Source organism: Chrysochloris asiatica, unplaced genomic scaffold (genome assembly GCF_000296735.1).
Source record: "Chrysochloris asiatica unplaced genomic scaffold, ChrAsi1.0 scaffold00021, whole genome shotgun sequence".
NCBI classification, from domain to species: Eukaryota; Metazoa; Chordata; class Mammalia; order Afrosoricida; family Chrysochloridae; genus Chrysochloris; species Chrysochloris asiatica.
The window spans coordinates 10,550,223-10,575,659 of NW_006408539.1; the positions used below are offsets into that span (position 1 = coordinate 10,550,223).

The window sequence follows — 25,437 nt, forward strand, 5'->3', positions numbered from 1 at the left end:
ACATATTCATTACATGAAGGATTTACACAAAACAGAAAAGTATAAATAAGAAAATAAGCGATCTCCCAGTGGCTCACCCACATAGTGACCTGAGGACTTGGTGTCAGTTGCTGTAGAGTTGATTCTGACTCAAGGCGTCCCGTGTTTGCAATAGCAGGCTAATTCTGAAGTTAATAATTTTGTATGGTCCGCAAATGTTATAAATATCCAAATGGCCCTTGGCAGAAAAAAGGCTACCCAGCTCTGCTATGGAACTTAGCAACAATATTTGTGTGTGTGTGTAGACATGCCACATATGCATATAAAGAAGTCTGGAAGATTACAGGTTAATCTATTCACAGTGTTTACCTAGAGAGTGAATTTGGAAACATGGGCATAAAATTAAAAATTTTCCTACTTTATGTATTCTCTGTTGTGTTACTGTTAGAATATACTTCATCAGAATATTGATAAAATGTGGAAAAAAACAAAGATTACTATCTTCAGTACTAAATTCCATAGATAGCACCCATCCAAATATTCAACAAATCAGTATTCTTAAAAGTTTTAAAATACAGTGCTGTGTTTTAAAGGTGTCCATGTATTGAAGAGAGATCTAATAGACATTATGAACTTACTTACCACAACTCATGACCTGCATTTCTGTGGAGGCAGCAGCCTAACAGCTATGTTCTACCTCCCCATCAACTTAACGGGGAAAAAAAAAATCTGGAGATTTAAAATATATTCCTATGTTCTCATTTCCCCAATTTTAGTAGAGTTTAAGAAAAGTTGGCTTACCTTTCAATAAATGGAATTATAGTATTTTACGTTCCTGAAATTAAAAATTTGAAGACCCAAAATAAAACCAGACCACCTCTCATCAAGTGGATTCGAACTCAGAATGACCACGCAGAAAGTTTCCAAGACTACACATTCTTATGGGAGCAGACAGCCTCATCTTTCTCCCATGGAGTGGGTACTAGGTTGCTGCCATTTACATTTAGATTATATGCTTAACCCACAGTGCCACCAGGGATCCTTATAAATTTGCGATTGGGTCTTAAATTACAAATGAACATATTAGTGCCTTCTTAAAACAGTTGTTTTGGAATAGTAAAGCAGTGTCCAGGGACTCTTGTTGCCCTGTCTCACTGATGCCCCTGTAAGTCCTCACACAGACTTGGCTCTACCGTGGGAACCACTGGGACCAGAGCCCTGCCAGATATGTGCCCACTCTCACCTCCAATTTGAGGTAACTCAGGACTACTATCTAGTTTATTAACACTGTGAGCTAAGGATGTTCCGTGGGCTAACTACGAATCTTATCACTGTACATGGCGTTGATTTTTAAGTGACTTGAAAAACATTTGGAATACAGTCCAGATTTAGGGGAAGGGTAAACTGTCCTAAAATACTTATGGATTTCTGCAGTCTGTTGGTGCAGGACTGGGCCGTGTGTTGTTCCATTGTGCAGAGGGTAACTATTCACTGGAACAGACTCTATGGCAATTGACAACAGTCAAAACAGACACAGCCTATATTAGGTTATTTTCCTCTTTGTGGACACTCAAAGTCTCTGAATTGTGCCATCGTCACTATTTTTAGCATGTGAGGATACAGTTGTGCCTTGAGGCTCTTGCTGAAAGCAGTAAGTCATTACTTGGTAGTTTGGTTACAGTTGGTTGCCTTAACTCCACAAACATTTATGGAACACTTTTCGTGTGTTAGAGGATGTGGTGGGCACAAAAACAAACACTGTCAGACAGGATCCTGGAGAAACTTGGAGTCCAGGAGAGAAGATGAGACATCCACACATAATTCTAATAAAATCCAGATTTATAAGATGAGAACAATATGCTCTAAGTACAGAGCAGGAAGAAATCAGTTTAGCTGGAAAATTAGGTAAGATATCAAGACAGATATCAAGACATTTGAGCACAGCCCTGAGAGACAGTTTTGGGAACAAGAGAGAGGGGATGAAGGATTTGTGCAAACATAGGAGGGGCTGATAACTCAAAATCCAATCAGGCAACTAACCACAATCCCTTTGGGTACAGCCACCAGGCTACAAAGAGGATCCGATGCCTTTGTAAGTGAAGGGAGTTCTTTCCAATGAGAAGGTTCATGCTCAGGTACAGATAGACTTCTTTGTTCAATTCATTACATCTGAATTTGTTTCTAGGCATTCATACATTACATTTTTGTAACTAAATTACCCACCACTTTTTTTGACTGTTGTGCTGTGGTGGCTTGTATGTTGTGATACTAGAAACTAAGTCATCAGTATTTCAAAAACCAGCCAAATCATGCATAGTGGGCAGGCTTTTGTGGAGCTTCCAGACTAAGACAGGCTAGGAAGAAAGGCTTAGTTAGTGATCTACTACTGAAAATTAACCAATGAGAAACCTATAAATCACAACAAACAAGTGTCCGCCATAGTGCTGAAAGATGAGGCCCTAGGCTGGAAGTCACTCAAAATACACATTGACTGCAACAATGGCCCTGAGCCTACCAGTGAAGATGGTGAAGATGGTGCTTGGCTGAGCGCCATTTTGATTTGTTGTCCATGAGGTCACTACAAGTGGGAGCTGACTCAACAGAACTAGCAATAAAAAATGGTCAGTGGAAGAGGGTACGGTACCTGCCATCCCTGATGACTTCACAAGTCCTATTGTTTACTTCGTTATCCATCTTATGGCGAGCCTTTAAAAGGGAGATAGACAAACGTTATTTCAATGATCTCAAAACACAAAGGCATTCATACCAAACCAGAACAAGCTCAAAGCAATCAGGAGAAAGCCAGTGTAAGAAGACCCTTACCACATCGTCTACCAGGTCTTTGATTGCGGTGATGCCCAGCACCAGGAGCAAAGGCACAAAGGTGGTGTACCAGGCCAGAGTACTGATTTGAGGAATTGCCTTAAGAAAACAAAACAAAACACAAAACAGCATACATATGTGTCCAAGAAGGTACATTGCATATAACATGCGTGTAACTGACTGCCAATGAATTCTAAGTCCACTACAACTGTCATGTGAGAGTACATCCTGCAAGTTACATAGGAAAAGGCACCCAGGGAGCCAGCCAGCCTCCCTCCAACTGTGCTCTCCAGCTTCTGAACACCTGGAACATGGCCTGGGGCAGTAACCCCTGACACTCTCTCATTGTGATCTTACCTGTGCATGGATGCGACTTTGAAACATGTTACCTAAAAGGGAACTGCATTTTTTTTCTTTTCTTTTTAAGTCTCCATTCTTGTTCTGTGATGTAGGTATTCTCTCTTTTTAACATTTTTACTGTATTGTGTTCAAAGAGATCTAATAAGATGGTAAGCATTTTTAAGTGTATAATTCAGAGACATTAATTACTTGCACCATATTATACAACCATCACTAGAACTTTCTGATTATCCCAAACATAAACTCGGTTCATTTCAGCCCTAACTCCCTGCCTCCTCTCAGCACCAGGAAACCTTTATCTACTTTCTATCTCTAAGAATTGGCCTAGTCTGAAAATCTCTCAGTGATGAAATCATATGATATGTGGGACATAACACATCTTAACAACTTGGAGTGTTTCTCTCTCCACAAGCCTGTCTCAACTGTCCCCCTGGCTAGCAGGGCCATCCTTTATAATTAATTCAGCAAGCCTTATGTTCTAGCCAATCTGTTGAGTACACATTTCTTTCTTGTATCTTCTCTTTTTGCCTCTTGCCTGTCTACCCCACGAGTCCCCTGTCCCCACCCAGACACACACTCCACCATTTCATAAAACCTTCATGGGTCTATGAGCTGCAGCAGGTGGGATTGCTTTCCAAATGCCATGTTTGATGGAAAGAATCTGATGCAGCAAAGTGGCGAGGCCATCCTTTATAACCTGTGGGTTGGGTGCTAAAGGTTGATTCTTTGAGTGCTAACTAGAGTCTGCAGAGTTTCCTTGATTATAACCATTATTCCTAAACAGACAGCAATGTATACTACAGAGTAAAATTAATGCTCTTCTGATACGTGAGTACTTGGCCAAATTGTTGTTGTTGTCAAGTGCAATCAAGTCAGTTCAGTCCCACAGCGACCTTGTATAGGGTTTCCAAGAGCAGCTGGTGAGCTTGAACTGCCGATTTAGCAGTTCAAACTGATTTTGCAATCCAGCTCATTAACCTGCAGCACTACACCAGGACTCCTGACCAAATTAAGGGTTTCCAAATTAAGGGGGGGAGGGGAAAACAAGCCCTCAGAAAACAAATGCATTTTCCAGTGTAAAAACCAGTTCACAAAAATCGTTTTTTGAAATGTTTGACTGAAATAGGATTAAAAATCAGGACTCTTCTTGTGGAAAGTAGGCATCTAACCTAGAGAAAATAAAAGGCAAGCACAGGAAATGAGTCTGACAGGTAGAAATCATTTTGCAAAGTGAGGATTTTACTTTTAGTCACTTCAGAAGAGTCAAGTTTAATGTTCACATCAGTATGAATGAAACTCTTTTTAAACTGCAGAGTTTAATTTTGTTTGCTCCCCTTCCCTGCTCTTTTAGTATGTGTTGAGTTGGTTCTGTGTATGAGGCACTGTTCCTTTATCTACAGGACCCTGGTGTTAACATAAAAAGTTTTGAAATTATTGACATCATATGTTTCCACAACTTAAATGTTCACAAGTCACCAAAATTCAAATCAGAGCTAAAATATCAAAGGGCATTACCTGCAAGATAAGAAGGATCAGGAAATAGAAATTGGCTGCTCTCTTAAACTGCTCAAACAAATTCATTGGTAGAAAAGTAAATGCGTTGTACTTGTATGTTTTAATTGCATTAGTCTGTTGGGAGAAATAAGCAAGTCATTCTCAATGATAGCACACACTTACGACAATATCTATAAACCAACATCCCATTGTAGTCAAGTCGATTCTGACTCACAGCAACCGGACAGAACAGAACTGCCCCGTGTGGTTTGTGAGGGAGTTCTACTGTGATGCTGTAGGATAAGCACTGGACTGCTAACTGTAAGGTCCGCAATTCAAACCCATCAGCCGCTCCTTGGAAACCCTATACAGGGCCAACTCAAAGGCACTTAGCAACAATAACAACTATCTTTATTAGCAGCAGCCTGCTACATTCTGCTTCCCTGGAGTGGCTGACCTTTTGGTTAGCAGGCAAGTACTTTAACCAGCGTAACACCAGGGTGCCTTGACACTCTTTATAGAGTGACAGAGGGACATAATTTGCCAGTCAGAAAGACATTTCCTTAAGCTTTTAGTTCTAACCAAGTCTCAAAATGACTACATGAAGGCTTACGTGAGAAACAGTTTCCAAGACAAACATTTTACCTCAAAGGTTTCTGGCAACAAAGACCCTAACTATGTGAATTCTGTCAAAACCCTTGGCAAATTAGAATCTCTTAGAAAATGTAGCAAAGGTGCATATCCATGTAGGGAGACCCATGGTCACTTTCACATATCCTTGGAGAGCAGATGAGGCTGGACTTAGGCAAAGCAGAAATAGAAATATTCGCTTTGTTAAGTGGGGACGGAGGACACTATGTCAGAAAGAATACAAAAAAACCTTTCCAAGGACTTCAGGTGTATTACATCTGGAATAAACATTTTTGAAGCAAAAGTATCTCCAAAGTCACTAAATCCATCTCAGGTTGGGGAAACGGAAGTAATAATTCACAGACCTTTCAAATTCACTATTTTCAAATTAGTTTCAAACATGACTTCTGTTACATTATTGCAATTCTTTCATAAAACATTTTAAAGAGAGCTTTGCACACAGCATCAGGCAGTTATCCATCTGTATTACTTTTTTGGAGTTTGGTGAAGGGCTCAGGCCATTCTCCCCTGAACATAGAAAGCTAAACTTACTGAGATGAATAAAAGGGACATTCTATAGAACTAGCCATAATTAATGGTCTCAGGCCAGTGGCTATTCAGGTAGGTGTAGCAGGAAGTTAGCAAGCATATGGACTGCTGGAAAAAGCAGACTTCTAATAAAGCTGATATGGGAAGTTAAAATCAACTTACCGCATATTTGCTCTCCTTAATACAAAAGAACTTTGTGTTCATAAACTGAGGTTGGTCATGGAAGCTGCGATCATTTGCTTTGACTTGCCATGTACAGTCTTGAAAAAGGAAAAGGTGGGGAGAGGTTCAAAGAAGCAGAAAATAAACATACGTTGTCACTTTACCAATTGCTAGCAGAACACTTTTCTTGTCAGTTACCATCAAGTCAATTACAAAAAGTCATGGTGACCACATTTGTGTTTTTCACAGCTGGTGTTTTTTAGAAAGTAGATCATCAGAGCTTTCTTTCTTGGTACCCCTGGGTAGACTTGAACTCCAGTGTTTTGGTTAACAGCCAAACAAATTAACCTTTTGTACTATCCAGGGACTTCACAGAACGCTAGAGTTCTAAAGAATCAATCCTCATCTAAGTATGACTTGAACAAAAATTCAAGAGCCCCTAAGGTTCATGAGATATTTTTTTTTTTAATGTATTTACATACTTTGTCAAATTTATAACACATTAAACATTCACTGATTTTTTTTTTTTTTTTAGATCAAAGGAAAAGGGCACCACTCAGTAATTCCACACCTTGGAGTTCTGATCCTAGATCAGTGTTATGAACTGCTTTGCTCTCATCAACAAAGTCTATTGTCTTTCTCAATTCATTTCACATATGTAACATCACATTCACAGTACTGGATGAACTCAAGTCAGTCAATCAGCAATGCCTCAATTCCAGAGACTTGTCAAACATCCTCAACTCTTTGCTGCTGGGGAGAACATTTCTCACAGAACAGGTATCCCATAAAACATTTTACTCCTCACACCCAGTAACTTCCCAGCCGGATTCTCCTTTGGGGTGATTTCCTCTACAGTCCAGGTTTAATAGAACGATTCCCAACCCTGTCAAAGCACCTTTTGTGCAACTCCTCGATCACATCTCCTTCCATCCCACCCTACAGAACACCTGCTCCTAACTTCTGTGTCTTTCTTTCTCTGTTTTTTCTCTGCAGGTTCATCAAACATGCACCCTAAGCAATACGCCACCTAGTCTTGTTTTTGAACTATTTCATGGTCATTTTTCCATGAATTGCCTTCCCCCTTCCCCCCTCAACACGATGTGAGATGACATTCATCTAAGCTAATGTGAATAACTGGTATTCAATGTTCTGGTTGCATACATTATGAGCTATTTTATAGTTCCATTTTCATTTTCCCTTTTTAATGAAATGCACTTGAACTAGAAAAGTTGCTATGAGCATTTCCATTTATAAGGAGGGACACCACAATTATAATTATCCAATCAAATTACTGCCACAATGATGCAAGAAAAAATTTCAATAACGATTATTTCACTCAATAAAGATATTTTCATATAAAGTAACGAGAGGCTCATTATTTACATTTTTTCAGCAGGCTGCATTTGTTTCTTTTACAATATTACCTATTACTTATGGTGTATGTCTTCATCTGCAATTTAAGGAGAGTGTCCAGTTCATTTCTGAATTCTGACTGGATTCAATGATTCAATGACCTGACTTCCATTTAAGGCTTCAGATTTGGCTTAATTCAGAGAAGCCAGGGGACAATCACTGAAATCTTCTATTGTTTCTATGCTGAATTTTAAGCTCATTGTTTGAACAGTATTTCAGTCAGACACCATAACAGTGAAACAGTGTTTTACGGTCAAATCCATTTGTGAACGACAGCATATTGCATCCTTTTATGGAACATTCAATGGGCCCACTGTGATAGTAAAGGCTCTGAGAAGGCCTGCAGTAAAGAAACATTGAATTTTAATATTAATAGTACTACTTTTTTTTCCAAGTCACAGAATACCAATTTACATGGTTTGAGAAGTGTGTTGTGCTAAGGGCAACATTTCCCTAAAGGCAGCAAAAGAGCACTTAGCCTCCAGAGCAAGTCAAGCTGAATTCTTAGTGGGGAGCTAGGTTTGTTGACCCACAGAGCTTGAGAGGAGTATCTCATACTGTTAATAGCAGCGTGGTACCTTCTGGGCATTTATCAGCTTTGTAACATTGCTGGAGCATGGCAGAGGCCAGGCCAAAGGGCCGAGGTGAGGCTGTCCTGGCTGGAAGAACTGTGTCCTGAACATTTCGGACCTGGGAGTATGGTGTCTTCGAACCTGTGTGGTCATTACAACGGATGATTGAACCCAATAGAAAAGGAGGGTGGTTGGTGTCATTGCATTGCAGGGGACATGGACTGAGACTTCTGGAGTGTTGGCAGTGTTCTTGTGTTTGACCTGGGTGGTAGGTGCACATGTTCACTTCATAATTATCTGCTGAACTATATACTTGTGTTCGCTGTACTGTTTGCTATTTTAAAATATAGGAAATGAAATACAAATCAAAAGGAGGCAAGAGTAAGCCATGAGGAAAGGGAGGGACTAAAGTCCAATAGCCCAGGATGCTGAGAATGGTAAGGAAGTCAGCAGAGATGACAGAATTCACTCTGTTGAATGAATGAGAGACTCAACGATCTAAGTTCTTACGAAATCAAGTTATGCCAAGTTCTCAGGAGCTGTGACCTGAAGGGTCCTGAGCAGAAGTCAGGAGTGTGGGTATGCTGGGAGCAAGAAGAACCTGGTCTACACTCACCCGTGCCTCTCTTGGCACTGCCTCCACCAGCTCAGCTGTAAGTCTTGGCCTCCATCACTCTAACCTGAGCCCAGAACAGTCTCACCTAATACACTAGAGGTAGGCTCACCTAATACACTAGAGGTAGACCAGAAAATGAGATTCAACCATCATACAATTCATCCACTCCAGGATAGTGGGTGGAGCTCACCTTACTCGGGACATAGATTCAAGTTTTCTTCTACTAGGCTTAACTTCACCCCAGACTCCAGCCTCCTAGGTTTCTGGGTGGAGACAGTGATGGTCAGCTTCAGAGGGCTGCAGTGCTGGTTCTTCACAGGGATTTGGACCTATAGCATCAGCATCACCTCCACCTGGGAACTCGTTACAAATATCCTCATCCCAGAAACCCTTTCTTGAGAGTGGACCTCAGCAACCTGTGTTTTCATACAGTCCTTCCAGATGATTCTGATGTGTGTTCACATTTTAGAATCACTGATTAAGAAGAAGATAGAAACCATCTATGCATCAGGCACAGTGCTTATCATCAAAGAACTCACCGTCTACCTAGGAGAGGGACAGAGAGAGGCACCCAAACACACATCTCTAAGACAATGTCCTCACTGTAATGATACATACAGCACTTAGGATGGCAATTCTAAGGGTATGGGGACGATGAGTCTGGCCACAGCGTGGTGTTGTCAGGGGAAGGGAAAAAAAAAAAAGAAAATCTTATTATTGAGACTATACACAGCGAAACATGTGCTTCAACCAATTCAACAGTATCTACATGTACAATTTCAAGTTGTGTAGTCATTCTCGGCTTTTTTAAGATGGTCTTCCCCCTTTACCAAACTCACAGCCCTCTAAGTTTCTTATCCAATCTTTTGAGTTGCTGCTGTCAACTTGATCTCGGGACATTTTTTTGAAAGATGTGCACCTTGAGTTAGCTCTTCAGAGCTACTTCAAAATCATGCTGGGAAAGGGAAAGGAGAAATGTCAGGGGAAGAGCATTCCAGGGGAATTCAACAGCAGCAGCCAACACACAAAGGCAGGAAAGCGCCTGGCCTGGGCTCTAATGGACAGAGTGAGTTATTGTAGCACCCACAAGGGCTTACAGGAAGGAAATCCAGGAGACAAGCTGAGAGCCAGCAGTTCATGGGAACCTGTGTCTAGAAACACATCAGGAGCTTGAACTTCACTTATTAGCCCACAGCGTCAACACTTCATTAAGTCTTTGTTCTCAACTGGTCCCTTGCACAGTTGTGAGGAGGACATATTAGAAGAGAAGATGACTAGAAATGGAGAGAAGATAGATTTCAAGAATGAAATAAGGCTGGCTGACTAAATATGGGTGCAAAAAAGAATGAGAAATTTAAAATGGACAAAGAAAAAAGACTGGTGCCAGAATTCTAGCTTGCGGGGATGGATGGATGAGTCATGGATGGACCAGAACACACAGGAGCGGTAAGTTTGGCTGGGGGTGGGGGTGAGGATGGGGGAAGATAATGCATTTTGGCGTCTACCTGGGAAGAAACACCTGACAATCTTACTTCAGAAAAGTCAGCCACTGAAAGCTCTGGGGAGCAAAGTTCTGCTGACACACATGGGGTCACCATGAGCTAACTTGATGGAAACTGGTTTGATCTATTTTATTGGGTGGTATTTGTAGTATTCCACTATGTTGTCCCACCAATCTCTTCTCCTCCTAACTCCACCCCAGCCCTAAAAAAAAAAAAAAAAAATGCACATAATAACTGATAAAATGAAAATAAAAGACCAAACACTGCTACTTGCTTTTGAAAATACACCACTCCATTCCTTGTTCTGAGTTCATGGGTGTAGCCCCTGGGATCTAGTGAGAGATGCAGCAGTCGGGTCAGAATCTGCATTTTAAGGAGGGCCCCATTCCTGAGGACACAGACTTTGAGATGGGTTGTTTCAGACCCTATTAGGAGTCCTGGTATGGCGCTGTGGGATAAGCACTGTACTACAGTTCAAAACCTCCTTGGAATCTCCATACATGTTTGCTATGAGTCAAAATTGACTTGACAGCATTTAACAATAACAGAAGCAACTGGAGGAACTTGGAATAGCTGGCTCCACCCCCGGAGATTCTGATTTGTCAGTCTGGGGTGGGCAGGGGGAGCCTAATGAGATCCCAGGTGATCCTAATTCGCAGGCAAGGTTGAGATCCTCTCAGTCTTGATTCTTTCTCAATCACAGAGTGGGTAACTAATCCTCCCAAGAATACATTTTCTCATTGAATCAATACACGAAGATTTGAGCAATGGAAAGCTTGGGTCTTTTGAAAATCTTGTTTCTCATGGTGCTTCTCAAACTTGACCTTGAAAACAAATCTCATGGGGTCCTGGGCACTTGTAGATTCTGATTCAGGACTACGTTTCTAACAAGCTCTCATTTCTAACTGTCACTGAGTCGGTTCAGTGTGCCAGAGGAGAACTGGCTTCCACAGGTTTGTCAGTGGTTGGAGTTTTGGAGGGAAACTGACAGGCTTTTTTTCCTAGGTACCTCTAAGTGAACTCAAGACTTCAATCTTGATTAGCAGCCAAACACCATTTATACCACCCAAACCAAACTGCCAACCAAGTTGGTTTTGTCTTGCATTGTTTTTGTTAAGTACCAACACATCAGTTCTGACTCATAGCAACCCTGTCTAGAGTTTCCAAGGAGCAGCTGGTGAGTTTGAACCACCGAGCTTGTGATTGAAACCGACCTTGTGTCCAGCACATTATCCTGCAGCGCCATACCAGGACTTATTGCTGCCCTATAAAGGGTTTCTAAGGAGCTCTGGTAGCATAGTGGTTACGAATCGGGCTGCTAACCTGAAGGTCAGCAGTTCGAAACTACCAGCAGTTCCACGGGAGAAAGAAGAGGCTTTCTGCTCCTGTAAAGATTTATAGCCTTGGAAACCCTGTACAGGGTCACTATGAGTTGGAATCGACTCCACGGTACTTAACAACAACAACAACAAAGGAGCTCTGGTAGTATAGTGACTATGAGTTGGGCTGCTAACCTCAGGGTCAGCAGTTCAAAACAACCAGCAGTTCCATGGGAGAAAGATGAGGCTTTCTGCTCCTGTCAAGATTTACAGCCTCGGAAACCCTATGCAGGGTTGCTATGGGTTGGAACCAACTCCACGGCACATAATCACCACAGAGGGTTTCTGAGACTGTATATATTTATGGGAACACAGCCTCATTCTTCTCCTGAGGAGTGGCTCGTGGGTTCTGAACCACCAACCTTATGGTTAGTAGCCCAATGCTTAAACCAAAGTGTCACCAGGGCTTCTTGTATAGCACCCAGGGACTCCCACTAAGTTTCTAGGTGGAGCATTTTTGAGTAGCAGGCATGCTAGGAGGGTGAGCTCATTCTTCTGCTGATATAGGAGGGAACCTACCTGGACATCTGAGCCAAATCCAAGCTCTTTAAAAATAAAGATTTTCCCTTGCCTTCTGCCTTACTCCAATGTCAGCATCTGTACCAGAGATCTCCAAGCTGTGGGCCCAGGCACCTGTAGAGTTTTAACAGCTCCACAGGTGCTTCTTTCCACAGGCATGAGGACTGAGAGCCCTCGGTTAGTCCTTCCATGGTGACATCTATGATTAAAAACTTGCACTAGAGACAGAAGTGAGGAAAACACCACCAGGCCAGAGCCGCTAACTCAAGCTCCAGGCATCAATTGCATCACTCCGAAGGAAATTTGATAAAATTAGAACAGCACAGTGGATTACAGCCTTCCCTGGCCATGACAAACCACACAGCTAGAAACAAGCCCCCCACTGTTTTTATGAGCTACCAGCTACTTAATGGAAGGCTGTTTACAGCTGATGAGAGAAAGAAAACACAGTAGCCAGAGGGGAAATTCCACATGTGATATGTGTAAAAAACTCAAAATGTAATGAAGTGGATTCCTCAGCAGGTTAACACCTATTCCCTTGATATTGTTGTTAAGAGTTGTAGAGTTGATTCTGACCCATAGTGACCCTGTATAGGGTTTCTGAGGAGCAGCTGGTGAGTTTGAACCACCAACCTTGCAGTTCAAACGGCTTTACAGTCTGGTGCATTAATCCACAGCGCCATACCAGGACTCCACATATTCCCTCATATGGACATTATTTCATAAGGAGTCCTGGTGGTGTGAAGGTTAAGTACTTGATTGCTAGTTAAATGGCTGGTGGGTCAAACCCACCCAGCAAGCTCCCAAGGATCTGCTGCAGAAATTGCAGCCAAGAAAATCCTCTGGGAGTTCTACTGTGTGACATGGGGCACCGAACTAGGAAAACCACCACAGATTCTAATGCACTAGCTTTATCTGGTTTTATGGTTTGTTTTTTTGGTATCAAGTAAAAATTAATTTATAGACTCTCTGAAGATCCACGTCCTTAGTCCTGAATTCTACTAAACAGACGTCACCTTTATCTAGCAGGCAGCTATATTTCCACTGTAGATTCCATATCCAAGCGAGGTGACAACGTCTGTTTTCATCTTAACTGTCATCTGAACTGTCAACCAATCTCCCTCCTGAGTATAAAGTAAAACATTCAAAATGGATGTTTTCACATACAGAGAGTGACCCAAAGAGTCCAGAAGGACGGTCTGGGGGCACACCCTATAATGTACAGTGCTCACTGGGAAAGCCTGGGTATTCAGACAGGCTCAGAAGTTGTTCTGTAAATTAATTGTTCATGTTAGAATGCGGCTTTTTATTTTCCCAACAAAGACAAATGCCATGGAACCATCTGAGTCATCCCCAGTTCCAAAGCTATAGAATCAGAATGGTTCTGTTTAACTGTACAGTAATCAGACATTGTCTAACTTCAGAAGCGTGACAAGGTGTGTAGGGGCGGTGGCAGTGTCAGGTGTGTCTGTGGGCTTCTGGAGAGAGGTCACGGTGTGGTAATGGTGGTGGTGGTGGTCAAGTGCCGTTGAGCTGGTTCCCACTCACAGTGACCCCAAATAAGGTTTCCAAGGAGCAGCTGGTGGGTTTGAAACCACCAACCTTGTGGTTAGTAGTCCAGTGCTTATCCTACAGCGCCATGCCAGGACCCCAAGGCAGGTGGGTAGTACTGATTAGAAGGACACCTTTCCTCAAGCCATTACCTAAATTCACCCTGTCTCTCTCAAAATATGATGCGTAACGATTGGGTACAGCAAACCCCAAAGTAAAATCCCCAGCTCTCACTGAGAACAGCAGGATTGGATACTATCGCATCTGGTGTCTCTGGCTGGTGCAACTGGCCAAGCATTCAACTACCAGAGGTGCCTCCAAAGAAATGCCTGGCAATCTGCTTTTGAAAGGTCACTGGTGTGCAGTTCTGCTCTGTACACCTGGGGTCACGGTGAGTCTGCACTGACTCACAGCAACTGGTTTTATGTTACCTCATAGTGAAGGATTTTAAGTTGTGTCACTTTCCAGGGAAAAACTGCAAGTTCTTGGCTGTTTCTTGCCACTTCATCTTGTATCTCTAAGGATCAGATGAATAATGTCCCAAGTGGACATTCCATAGATATCCCAAACCATCATGTTCAGAACAGCAACTCCCTCCACTACGCACCCCCACAAACGGCTCCATTACCCACGGAGGCACATGCATATTCCCAAGGTGGCTGCAACAGGATCTCCCACCCCACACGCTGTCCTGCAATGTGACCTTGTTACTCCCTATCAAGAAGTGGCATCTAATTTCCCTTCCCTGGAATCTGGGCTGGCCTTGGTGACTCACTTGTAACCAGTAGAATCTAACAGAAATGATGCAGCTTGACTTCCGTGACCGGGTCAGAAAAGGCCACACAACTTCTACAGTGATCTTAAGGGTTCGTTCTCTAGAGACCCCTCTGCTCCCAAGTGGATCCCAGATGCCATGCTGCGAGACGCCTTCTCTAAGGAGCTGGTGCCTATTTTAGGACCAGAATGAGGAGGAGCCAGAGGGAGCATCAGGGCTGGGAAAGGCCTGGGAGGATGGAGAACCAAGTGCAGGGCAGGAGCTGAGTATAGTAAACATGGCTGGTAAGGCCCAGGCAGCCAGCCTGAGGGGCCGGTGGGGAAGACAGAGGCTACATCACAAAGACCCCAGGGGCCAAGAGAAGGAGCTGGAATATGATTGTGAGTCCTCTGGTATCTCTTTTCATGAGGAAGAATGGGTTGAGAGGCAAAAATGTGGCCAAAGGGCAGAAGAAAGCTACTACACAGCTTAGCTTGTTATTTCTAACCTGTTACTTTTAATAGTTCCCTGAGGCCTTCAGGATATGGTCCAAACTCTTTGATGTGGCCACCTCTGATCTCATCATCTGGAACTCTAAGAATTCCCCCAAAGTCCCTGGACCTTCAGCAACTTCAAGGCTTCCCTAATGCTTCAGTATCCAGAGCTGCCTCAATATGGGCAGACCTGCTTCTGACACCAGCATAGACTGACCACTCAGGCCTATTGTGGGCTCAATTCAGGGGTCTTTACCTCTGGAAAGCCTTCCATGACCAGTGAAGGCCTCTGGAGAGTCCCTGGTCTCCCTACTGTCCCCTCTGTTAAAGTTCTCCGATGCATTCATTCACAAGTACCCACTGAGCATCTACAACACTCCAGGTATAGTGCTAGGTACCCTGAAACCAGCTCAGAATGAGACAGATTGAATCCCAAACCCTGTAGGACTTAGAGATGAGCTGGAAGATGGACCACATATACCCAGTCCCTCTGTCTTTAAAATCACACCATGATTGGTGCTAACAGAGCACACACTGATCCAATCCGTTCTCATGACATCCTGATCCCGAGTTAATTTCAGTTCCTCTATAGGACATAAACGTTCATGCCGAAACCAAAGAGGACTCAAAGACCTTGCTGATGAAGGCCAAAGAATACAGTGTAGTATGTAGTATTACAACTCAATGTAAAGAAAAACACTACTGGACCAAAAAACAACGTCATGATAATCAGAGAAAAGATGGAAGTTGTCAAGGATTTCATTTTACTTGGATTCACAATCAATACTCATGAAAGCAGCAGTCAAGAAATCCAATGATGTATTGCATTGGACAAAATCTGTTGCAAAAGGCCTCTTTAAAATGTTAAAGAATAAAGATGTCACTTTGAGGACAAAAGGAGCCACAGTCAAGCCATGGTTATTCTCATATGCACGTGAAATTTGGACAATGAATAAGGAAGACCAGAGAAGAATTGATGCACTTGAGTTATGGTGTTGGAGATGAAGATTGAAAGCATCGTGGACTGCTAGAAGAACAAACCAATCTGTGTTGGAAGAAGTACAGCCAGAAAATTCCTTGGATGTCAGGATGGTGAGACTTCATCTTAAGTACTTTGGACATATTATCAGGAGAAAAGTCCCCGGAGAAGAACATCATGCCGGTAAAGTATAAGGTTAGTAAAAAAAAAGAGGAAGACCCCCATATGGCCTTAACAATGGGCTCAAACAGAACAATTGTGAGCAAGGCACAGACCTGGGCAATGTTTTGATATGTTATACATAGGACTGCTACAAGTTGGTGACAACTTGACACTACCTAACAACAAACAACAAGAAAAACTACAGGCTACAAGCACGCCATATCACAGAGTCTGCATGTGGGTCCCTAGCTGCAGCACTGGACTGATAACTGCAAGGTTGGTGGTTCAAATCCATAGCTGCTTCATGAAAACCCTCTACAGGATCACTACGAATTGGAACCTACTTAATGGCACTTAACAACAACAACAGCGACTTTCAGATGACTGTCACAAGGATGCCTTCCCTGATCTTTTCAGGGCAGTCCCCTCTGTTCCAGCTCTCAGAACAGAAATCCAGATCAAGCCATGACAAGACCAACTCATTGAATGAGGGAAAGTTTTCATTGTTGTCTTTTGCTTGTAAGCATTAGCTTTGTCCCTGTTGTTTTATATGTGCCTGGGTGGAGTTTCCTCTACTCCTCTGTCTGTCTGTCATGCTGTGGTGGCCTGCAGTTGCTGTGATGCTTTAAAGCTATACCAGAAGTATTTCAAATGACAGCTGAGTTACCCAAGATTCAGTGGGGTTTCCAGAGTAAGGATAAGACAGACTAGGAAGAAGTGGTTCACTTCAGAGATGGGGAAACGATGGCACAAAGAACAGAAATCCCTTCCTCAGAGTCATCCACAGCTAAGAAAGTGGTGAAATCAGGACTCACTCCCTCGTAATCACCACACAAGTTGCCTCACAGCATCGTTCTCAAAGAGATGACTTGTGAAATGAAGTGAGGAGGATACCAAAGAAAGACAAGGTTAGAGAGAGAACAGACTATAGACAAGAATGTGACGACCTACATTTAACAGGAAGCAGAAACAAAGAGCATTGTTATGTGCCATTGAGTCAGTTCTGACCCATAGTGATGTTGTATAGGGTCTCCAAGGCTATAAATCTTTGCGATTTTTTGTTGTATAGGGTTTCCAAGGCTTTAAATCTTTGTGAAGAAAGTCTCATCTTTCTTCCACGGAGCAGTGGTGCCAACTTTGTGCTTATCCCACAGAGCTACCATGCTCCACAGGTTACACAGGACCAAGCAATCCCACGTTTAGATGTCAGGGTCCAGTTGCCCCTTGAACAATACAGGGCTGAGCTGTATAGGGTCACTTATACAAGCACTCTTTTTTCAAAACAAAAAAACCCCCACAATCTTCATGTGACTATTTCATCTCACCAGTAAGTTGCATGTCTCAGTAAATAGTGATCTCTCAAGGTCCTTGTGTCATTTTCACCATGTTTAGTGCAATACTTTAAACCTTGAGTAACAACACAAGACCATATGAAGTGCCATCAGTGATGCTGGAAGTGTTCCCAAGAAGCAGAGAGAAGTCACAGCATTGCACACACACACACACACACACACACACACGTGTGACATGTCCTTTAGCTTGAGGTCTGTGGCTGCAGTTGCCCACCATTTCTAGATAAACAAATCTAGTGTTAAGGACCATTATAAAAAAAAAAAAAAAAAAAGAATTTGTGGAACGGTTGCTGCAGGTATTACCAGCAATCATGAAAAATTATTTTTTGCTAAATACCTTTTTATCTCATACTGAAAATTCAGCTTTTATATTGGCGCAGTATAATAATACACATAATACAAAATAATGTGCGAATTAATTGTTGATATAATCAGTAACAGAAGGTTGTTAGTGGTTAAATAGTAGTTGAGTTTTTTTGGGAGTCAAGAGTTGTATGTAGATTGTTCAAGGGTTAACTGTATACCCAAAAAGACTTGAAAACAGGGACACAAACAGAAACCTGTACACCAATGTTCACTGTAGCCTTCTTTCCAACAGTCAAAAGTGGAAGCAACCTAAATGCCCATCACAGTTGAATGGATAAACCAAATATGGTACATATACACAACGGAGTATTCTTCAGTCATAAAGATAAATTAAGTTCTGATTCATGCCATGACATGGATGAAGTTGGGAAACAAGAAATAAGCCAGACACAAAAGGGTAAACATTGTAGAATCCCACTGATATGAGGCAGGCAGACCAAAGCTTCTTGGTGATTTCCAGTTTGGAAGGGAAGGGAAATGAGAAGTCATAACTAGGGGCCTTGGGTTCTTGTCAGTGCTGGTGGACTCATGTAAGAACGAAGAGCGCAGGGGTTCGAAAACATGATGCACATAACCCATGTCCTGACTTGTACCTGTAAACGTTGTTGAATTAGCACATGTTTGGTTTAGATATTTTATCACACACACATATATTGAGCTCTTGGTGACCTTGAGAAAGTGGCATCTGTAGTGTGGGTGAATAACCCAATGGAGGGGCGAGGGAGGATGGGACTGCAGGGAAATTGTTCGTCAGAAACTTGGCCTGAAAAAGAAAGCAGGGTTCTGGCCAGAAATCCCTGCTAGATGGGGATGTTGTGAGGCTATTTGTAAGAAGAACCTAAGACTGAGAAGTCATAGACTGAAGCAATGGTGGATCAGCTTCCTGAAATCAAAGACAACTTTCCAGGAAAAACTGGACTTCTTGTTTAAGCTGATTTCTGGTTGGCACAGAACTAACAGGAGCTATCTCAGGTGTGGTGCTGTGGGATAAACCAATGAACCCCATGGTTGGTTTGAACCCCAAAGTCGGTGGTTCAGACCCACCAGCTGCTCCTTGGGAACCCTATACGGGGTTGCTATGAGTTGGAACTGACTGGATGACGCTTAACATCAACAACAATCCCAGGGATGCCAGAATCATGGTGTGGAAAGTTAAAAATCAAAGCATTCCATAGTCAAAGAATTTTAGGATACTCTGATTGAACAAAACTAAACAGGTTTCTTTAAGAGCCCATACTGCTGGGATCCCTAAACTCCAAGAGGGAAATAAACACTTGGGAACTTCTGGTCTGAGGGAACCACAACATATGCAGAAGTCATAACCCCCAGAACAAACTCTGGGAAATCCTGTTCTCGTGCGTGCCTCGGGAAACGAGAGCACACAGCTTGGAAAACATCCCCCTCATTTTTGTTGATCCTTCCTCAAAATAAAATCTATGGGCTAACCTCAACTCCAATGGCCCAGTCTAAAGGCATGTTTATACTAGTTCTGTATTCTCACACCACATAGCAAAGATCCTTCAACTGGAAAGCACATTCAACCATCTCTCTCAAAAACACTTGTTAAGAATGAAAACTCTGTGTACCTACAGCATTTTGCTTTTTCCAAAAAAGAAACACAACTTTTTGGACTACGGTGGTATTGTTAAAGAAAAAAATGCATCTAGGTGTCACTATGGGTTGGAATCGACTTGACGGCACTTGACAAGGACAACAACAGGTACTTTTTTAGATCCAGCTCTGTTTTATAATGGACACCAGCCCCTGGGATTACCCAACCCCCAAACACTTCACAGGGTTGACTCAGGCACTCACATTCTAGAGAAATCCGTTCTTTGAGGAAAACGATCATTGATGTAAAATGTCAAGAAAGACAGATAAAAGAACAAAGAAAAGTCAAGGTGATAGTGGCCTTAATTAGGAAAATGCTCAAGTGATCTATAAAGGAAATAAAGTGGTAAGGGGCAGAAAGGGGAGTACGACGGGAAGGAAGGAGGAGGGGGCAGGAGGCTGTCTGTGGAGGATGAAGGACAGAGGTAGAGAGAATGCCAGCTTTTTCTCTGTGTTCCTGGGAAGGGCAGAGACAGATGTGAGAATAATAAAGGAAGTTGTTATATAGTGACCTGTATAGGGTTTCTGAGAGTAGCCAGGGAAGTCATTTGATAGGGTTTTTGAAAAATGAGAATAAACAAATTTTCCAGGAATAGGCCTCACCCTTAGAAAAGTTTATGAAGAACCAAGTTCAAGACTGAGTTCTTTCAGTATCTGTGTTCTGAGGGTCCAAATCTATAAAACATATGCCTCATAGATTGAACAATCAGAAAACAATGGGTCACCAGAACGAGCAGGCAGAGATGGGGGGAAAAGCAAACAAAAAAACAGGTGGGAGCTGTCACCACAGCGTGCTCCCAACTCCAGCCCTGTCCCTGCATCCTGGTCCACATAACTGGTAGGTAGTGTGGCACCACCAACAAAGTTTACCCTTAGCCCACTGAACCAATTCTTCTGCAATCCTGCCAGGTAGGCACGCTTAACAGAGATTCCAGGGTAATGATCATGAAAGGAGACATGCAGCAGAAGGAATCAGGAAGAAGTGTGTGATTCACTATTTGGACAATCAACTCAAGCTCCTCCGTGAACTTGTTGAGCTACTTCAACTTTATCCCCACTCTACCAATATCTAGTCTAGACCTGTTCTGACAGAGGCCACTGTACAGTTCGACAGTGTTGTCCATCTTAACTTCGTTATGATGAATAATCACGAAAGATGAGGCTTTTTGCTCCCACAAAGATTTAAAAACCTCAGAGACTTACAGGATCGCTGTAAGTCAGAACTGACTCAACGGCACTTAACAACAAAAGTACAGAAAGAAAACAAAAAGCCACAGCTGGACCAATAAGAAACATCATGCTAAGTGGAGAGAAGATTGAAATTGTCAAGGATTTCATTTGACTTGGGTCTCCTATCAATGCTCATGGAAGTTGCAGTCAAGTAATTAAAGGATGTACTGTATTGGGAAAATATGCTGCAAAAGACCTCTTTTAATAGTTCTAAAAAGCAGAGATGTCACTTTGAGGACTAGGGTATACCTGACCCAAGCCATATGCATCTAAGGAGCCCTGGTAGCGTAGTGGTTATGAATTGGGCTGCGAACCTTAAGGTCAGCAGTTCGAAACTACCACCTGTTTCGTGGGAGAAAGATGAGGCTTTCTACTCTCGTAAAGATTTACAGCCTCGGAAACCCTGAACAGGGTCACTATGAGTCAGCACCGACTCCACGGCACATAACAACAACAACAACAACACAGGCATGGATAAGGAAGAAAGAAGAAAAACTGATGCTTTTGAATTGTGGTGTTGGATTCCTGGTGTGGCGCTGTGGGTTAATGTGCCAGAATGCAGTTTGAACTGCAAGGTTGGCGGTTCAAGCTCACCCACTGCTCCTCAGAAACTCTATTCAGGATCACTGTGGGTCAGAACCGACTTGACAGCACTTAACAACAACAAAGTGTATCAATTACACTATTGTTGTTAAGTGCTGTTGAGTCGATTCCGAGTCATATGGACCCTGTATCATAGGGTTTCTAAGGCTATAAATCTTTACTGGAGCAGAAAGTCTCATCTTTCTCCTGCGGCAATGCTGCTAGTTTCAAACTGCCGGCCTTGAGATTACCAGCCCAATTTGTAACCACTACGCTACCAGAGCCTTTGATTGTATTATATAGATTGTCAGAAAAACGAATACATCTGTCTTGGAAGAAGAAGATCTGGAATGCGGTTCAGTGAATTATGACTCTGCTACCATGATCTTTGGAGTCCTGGTGTGATGCTGCAGGTTAATGTGCTGGACTGCAAAGCTGGTTTGAACCACAAGGTCAGTGGTTCAAGCTCACCAGCCATTCCTAGTAAACCCTATACAGAGTCGCTACAAGTTGGAACTGATTTGATGGCATCAACAACAACAACCATGATCTTTAAGGAATCCTGATGAGTAGTGGTTACGTGTTGGGCTGCTAACTGCAGGGAACTCGAGGGGCTGCAGAGGGAAATCTAGAGTAAATCTCAGGTCCAAACAGAAAATTCCTGACTTCCTCACTGAGTACAAGAGTTAAATGAGAAAGCCATGTTTGTCTCCAGAGTTGCTGGGTGGTAAACATGGTGTGGCACTGTAGGATCAGCACTGGACTGCAAACCACAAGGTCAGCAGTTCAAACCCAACAGCTGCTCCTCGGAAATCCTAGACAGGGTCGCTATGAGTCAGAACCAACTCAATGGTACTTAACAATGACATACCTGGTTAATGGTGGTTAATGAAAAGTTTGGAGGTTTGTGTTCACTCAGAAGTACCTTGGAAGAAAGGTTTGGCAATCAACTTCTGAAAAAACCAACCATCTGAAAACCCTATGGAGCATAGTTCTACACTGACACACATGCGGTCATCATGAGTCCAAGCTGACTGGATGCAACTGATTTTGTTTGTTTCTAGGTTGGGAAAACCAGTAGGAAATTAAACAGAAAAGTCACAGAGTACAAACCAAAATCATTAAATCAGCTTTGTTCAGTTACCCTGCATCATGGATTGTGGATGGCTAGCTGCCTTCATGTTGTTGTCGTATGCTGTGGAGTCGGTTCCGACTCATAGCGACCCTGTATAGGATTTCCGAGGCTGTAAGTCTTTACAAGAGGAGAAAGCCTCATCTTTCTCCCATGGAACCACTGATAGTTTCAAACTGCTGACCTTGAGGTTAGCAGCCCGACCTGAAACCACTACACTACCAGAGCTCCTTGGCTGTCTTCATACACATAGGTAAAGAGTTATGGCTGACACCCACAATGTCCGAAGAATTTGCAGACCTTCCCTGAGCCGAGACCTGACCTGCTGTAGGCAGGTAGCACCAGCGGCTGCACGGCAGGGATCTAGGGGACAAGTCCAGCCAGCGAGCCAGGATCATTCTATATTCACAATTGACCAAACCAAAAGAATGGCAACTCCAGGTCCCTCTAAAGAAGCAGGGAGCACTAAGAAGGAACAAGCTGAAGAGGCTGGGGCTCCAAACGGAACAAGCAGCAAAACAGTCCTGCACCCTGACCACTGAACAGGAACCATCCTTGTGGGGACTGGCTCTAGTGTGACTGCCCAATGGGCCCATGCAGCTGAGATGTCTGTGGAAAGCTGTTCTCCCTGAGCACATGCGGAATTGTAGAAACGCGTTTATTTCTTTGGGCGGTAGTACTTCCTAGGTAGCCCCAGTAGTGAAGTGCTCAGCGAGTAACCAAAACATTGGCGGTTTGAGTTTACACAGAGGGTGGCTTGGAAAAAAGACCTGGTACTCTACTTCCAAATGATCACAACCACTGAAAATCCTGTGGGGCGTAGTTTTACGGGGGTCCTCACAAGTCTGGTCAACTTGACCGAAACTGGTGTGGGCCTGATTTAGGTATCATCCCGGTCTATTATTACTGCTATCCCCTTGCTTACACAATATATCCACATGCAGGTTTATTTCTTAGCAATGCCTTCAAACTACTAAATATGAGTGTTTCATCACAAAACTCATACTGACAGTTCAACAATACAATTCCCTTCGATCCCAGGGTTATTTACAGTGCCTACGTACGACAACAAGCAAATTCTTTCTTTCACATATAACTCCATTTTTCAGATATGGTCATTCATTAAGAGTTGACATTTTCTCTGCCCTGTCACCCTGAGAATGATGGGTGCTTTTTCCAGGCCTGTCAGTCATGTGTCCCGAGGTGTGATGGCCTCCCAGCTATAAAACGGATCCATCATCCTTTGCACTCATCAGCACCCCCCACAAAGCCTAGCCACCAGTTACCGGGTGGCCCTCATGCCTCATAGTTTTACCTTTTCGGACCGACTCCCGGTTCTCCTCAGCTTCTCTGTTGATACGATTCTGTTCCGGTTCAACAGTGGGTGCTGCATCATCCAACTCGTCTTCTGTTTCATCATCACTGTATGGAACCACTTCATCATTCGGCTGTGAATCTTCCTCGAATGTCGTCTCTGAGTCTCTTTCTGTATTCATTCTGCTGGCAAACTGGAACTACCTGATTTAAAAGAAAGAGGAACTAGAGTGAACCTTATTTTCCTTAGGTTAAAGCCTGTATCCTACTACAACAAATTCACTGAACAGAACATCATCTTGCTAATTGAACATACCAATATTTCGGAATAATGACCCAGAAGTTCAAATTAATGTACAAACAAGAACAAAACCATTATTATTGATTAATTGCTAAAACAAAGCCAAGGGTAGGGAGGAACAACAGAGATAGCTCTGAGCTACTTTTCCTTCCATTCAAAGTATATACTTTAAGGTACTGGCTCCTGAACTGCAAAGCCGGTGGTTCAAGCTTACCAGTTTCGCGTTGGAAACTCTATAGAGGATCACTATGGGTCGGAACCAATGCGACAGCACTTAACAACAACAACCACAATTTCAAACCTAGCAACAATCGTGAGGGTAGCACAAGATCAAGCAGGTTTTCATTCTGTTGTACGAAGGTAGCAATGAGTCTGAACCCACTAGACAGCACTCAACAAAAGATCCAGTGAAATAAATTCAGTGGGTCACAACCAGTACTAATTAAAAAAAAATGAAGATATAGATGAACCTGGAAGACATTAGGCTAAATAGCATAAGTTACATACGGGACAAATACTATATGATTCCCACTTGTGTGGAATATCTAGGCTAGGCAAATGCAGAGACCAAACTTTATCAGGGGTTATCACAAGAGTTAGGGTGGGAAGAGAAGATGGGAGTTATCGATTAAGAGGGTATTGAGTTTCTATTTGCAATGATGAAAAACGTTTGAAAATGAATAGCGGTAAACGGTAATATAGAGTCCCGGGGCACTGAGAACAGCTAACATATGTGGCTGGTAACTGAAAGTTTAGAGGTTTGGTCTACTGAGAGGCACCTCACAAGAAAGGCCTGGTGATCTACTTCTGCCTCAGAAGAAAGACCTGGTTATCTACTTCTGAAAATTCGTGAAAACCATGTGGAACATTGTTGCACCCCAACACACAAGGGGATGTCCTGAACCAGAGTCAACGCTACAACTGTCGGTTTAGATGACATAGTGGGTTTTGTGTTTTTAACTTCAAGGTGAGTGGTTTGAGTCTACAAGCTGCTCTGCAGGAAAAGATAAGCTTTCTGTACCCATAAAGACTTACTGTTTCAGAAACCCTAAATACAGGGTCGCTATGAGTCAAAGACACACAACACCACCACCACAACTAACAAACCAACATGGTCAAAGTAATTCATGTTACTGAGTTGCACATTTAAAATGGCTAAAGTGACAAACTTATTGTTTTATATATATATATATATATATATATATATATAAAATATCAGAGCACAGGCACACAAAGTAAGTGTAAAACTGGATGAAACTGTTTTACAAAGCCAGCACACAGATAATGTTTACCTGCATTCTGGCTCTTCACACAACTGGGTTTTGTACCGTGAATCACTGGCACAGCTGGCAACACTTGTGCCCTGAACAATCTGGTTCCTGCTGAGGCTCCTATCAGGAGCCTTTGCTCTCCTGTCAGCATGACCTTCCACACTCCCGTTCTACTAATGACTTCCGGGGAGCACTCCCTCGCCTTTCATGTTTGCTACCACCACCGCCCACACTAAAGCTCCAGCGTTGGTGTCTGTGGGTATACCACTGCACAGCGGGTCTACAGAAGTGACTGGCACACACGGTTCTATTTATATTAGGAAAATACTGACACACA

General features: G+C 42.8%; 1 protein-coding gene across 1 annotated transcript in view; it reads right to left on the reverse strand.

The window, feature by feature from the left end:
• Positions 1 to 23,735, reverse strand: part of ATP8B1 (ATPase, aminophospholipid transporter, class I, type 8B, member 1) — a 76,725-nt gene extending 52,990 nt beyond the window's left edge. Inside the window, exons 1-5 of the mRNA XM_006837518.1 lie at positions 23,530 to 23,735; positions 5,998 to 6,095; positions 4,678 to 4,791; positions 2,803 to 2,901; positions 2,624 to 2,685 (exon numbers count right to left, since the gene is read on the reverse strand). Coding sequence (XP_006837581.1) covers positions 2,624 to 2,685; positions 2,803 to 2,901; positions 4,678 to 4,791; positions 5,998 to 6,095; positions 23,530 to 23,710 — 554 coding nt within the window. The 5' untranslated portion in view covers positions 23,711 to 23,735. The remainder of the gene's footprint in view (positions 1 to 2,623; positions 2,686 to 2,802; positions 2,902 to 4,677; positions 4,792 to 5,997; positions 6,096 to 23,529) is intronic.
• Positions 23,736 to 25,437: the final 1,702 nt, after the last annotated feature.